At 39.9% G+C, this 2,589-nt stretch overlaps 1 protein-coding gene across 1 annotated transcript in view; it reads right to left on the bottom strand.

Annotated features, from left to right (window-relative positions):
• Positions 1–2,589, bottom strand: part of CC2D2A (coiled-coil and C2 domain containing 2A) — a 175,007-nt gene that overhangs the window by 107,645 nt on the left and 64,773 nt on the right. The window contains exon 13 of the mRNA XM_006873814.1: positions 1,871–2,011. Coding sequence (XP_006873876.1) covers positions 1,871–2,011 — 141 coding nt within the window. The remainder of the gene's footprint in view (positions 1–1,870; positions 2,012–2,589) is intronic.

Below are 2,589 nucleotides of genomic sequence, written 5' to 3'. Positions count from 1 at the left end.
ACATGGGAGAACATTAGTTTTACATTCATCCTATTGTATATCGTTTCATTGCCATGGTTACAATCCCCTCCATGCATCATCAACCAACCAAAGGGTAGAACTGGGCAGTTCTTATCTGCAAAGTCAGCAGTTATGAAACCCACCAGCTACTCAGTGGGAGAAAGCTGAGGTTCAGAAACTCTATATAGGGTCACTACGTGTTGGAGGTGACTCGGTGACAGTGGGCTTGGGTTTTGGGTATAGGGATACCAAAAAAAAACAAGAAACAACCTAAACCCACTGCCATTGGATCAACTTCTGACTCACAGTGACCCTAGTGGGCCGGTAGAACTGCCACAGAGTTTCCAAGGCTGTCAGAAGCAGATTGCCTCTTCTCTCCTGCAGAGCCACTGGAGGTTTCGATCCACTGACTTTCCAGTTAGCAGCAGAGTGTCTAACCACGTTGTAACTAGGGCTCCTATGAAGCACTATAATGCAAAACCTACAAAAAACTACAACTATCAGCCAGTGAAAGGTGTGCCTCAGGGTTGGTTCCTTTCACCATACTTCTTCAATCTGTATACTGAGCAAATATTCTGAGAAACTAGATTATACAAAGAATGTGGGATCAGAATTGGAGGAAGATTCATTAACAACGTGTGATCTGCAGATGATACAACCTTGTTAAAAGCAAAGAGGACTTAAAATACTTACTGATGAAGATCAAAGACTACAGTCTTCAGTATATGTGTTGCATCTCAATGTAAAGAAAACAAAAATCCTCACCAACTATACCAGGCAATAACATCATGATGAATGGAGAAAAGATCAAAGTTGTCAGACTTCATTGTGCTTGGATACATAATCAATGTTCATGGAAGCAGCAGTCAAGAAATCAAAGGACATATTGCTGTAAGTTGATCTGCTGCAAAATATCTCTTTAAAGTGTTCAAGAGCAAAAATCAGTTTGAGGACTAAGGTGTGCCTGACTTAATCCATGGTATTTTTTATCATCTCAAAATCATGTGGAAGTTGGACAGTGAATACAGAAGATCTTAAAAGAATTTATGCATCTGAGTTGTGTTGGAGAAGAATATTGAAAGTACCATGGACTACCAGAAGAACAAACAAATCAGTGTTGGAAGAAGTACAGTCAGAGTGCTCCTTAGAAGGGATGATGGTAAGACTTTGTCTCTCCTCATACTTTCGATGTGTCATCAAAAAGGACCAGTCTCTACAGAAAGACATCATGCTTGGTAAAGTGGAGGGCCAGTGAAAAAGAGCAAGACCCCCAACAAGATGGACTGACACCGTGGTCGTAGCAATAGGTTCAAGCATAACTATTGTGAGGCTAGTACAGAATCTGGCAAGGTTTGGTTCTGTTGTGCATAGGGTCGTTATGAGTCAGAACTGACTTGCCAGCACCTAACAACAACAGTCAGCCAATGAAAACGCTATGGATCATAAGGTCCAATCGCATTGTGCAAGGTGTTTCCATGAAATGGTAACCAACCAATGACAACCAACAACAATGCGCCATAAAGTAGGAGCATCTCACAAACATAATAATGAACAAAAGAAGCAAGTGTGTGTTCCCTGAAGAACTCACAGAACATACTTTTCCTTACATAAAGGAAATTGCAGTGTTAAACCATCTCCTTAGGGAGAAACTACACATAAAGTCAAGAAAGCAAGGATTTTAGATGGATGGAGACGGAGTTGGGGATAGGAGCACGGGGTTCCCAGGCACTGGAAACCATCCAGTTCTTAACCTTGGGTCTAGTCACAAGATAATTCATTTTATAATTATTCTTTAAATTGCATCTGTGCTTTTTACATTTTTCTCTATGTATAATATAGCCCAATAAAACAAGTTTTCATAAAAGCTTACTTTCTCAAAACAAGCTTCAAGGGAGTATTTGTAAACCTCTGGAACTCTCGGAGGGATTTCATCTCTTTCCACACTTTTATGATGGTCTTAAGCAATGTTCGATCTTTCTCTTGTTCTGCGTCACGTAGTTTTCTTGTTTGTCTACAGATATAATACATGCGTACAGAATAAAAAAGATTTATTTTATTATATATTTATTACACATAAAAACTAATAATGGTACCAAATCAATAGCAAATCTGCCACTGTTGAGTTAATCCAGATCCACAGGGACCCTCTAAGACCGAGTGGAAGTGCTCTGTAGGATTTCCTTGGCTGTAAATCTTTATGGGAGCAGATAGCCTCATCGTTTCCCCACAGAATGGGTGGTGGGTTTTCGATCATTAGTGTCTAATGCATCAAAACTGTTTTTGACACCATTTATAATTTCAGGTGGGAAATGTCCAAGGTCATATTTTGGCTCTTGTGGACTTGTTTTCATTTTCTTCAGCTTCAGCTTGAACTTGCATATGAGCAATTGATGGTCTGTTCCACAGTCTGCCCCTGGCCTTGTTTTGGTTGATGATAAGGAGTTTTTCTACCAGCTCTTCCTACCGATGTAGCCAATTTGATTCCTAGTGAGGTCCATGTGTACAGTCATCTTTTATGTTGTTTAAAAAAGGTATTTGCAACCAAGAAGTCACTGGTCTAGCAAAATGCTATCATGAGATCTCCAGCAT

Source organism: Chrysochloris asiatica, unplaced genomic scaffold (assembly GCF_000296735.1).
Source record: "Chrysochloris asiatica unplaced genomic scaffold, ChrAsi1.0 scaffold00256, whole genome shotgun sequence".
Lineage (NCBI taxonomy): Eukaryota > Metazoa > Chordata > Mammalia > Afrosoricida > Chrysochloridae > Chrysochloris > Chrysochloris asiatica.
The sequence above is the reverse complement of the archived record's forward strand: the minus strand, read 5'-3'. Positions and strand labels throughout refer to the sequence as shown.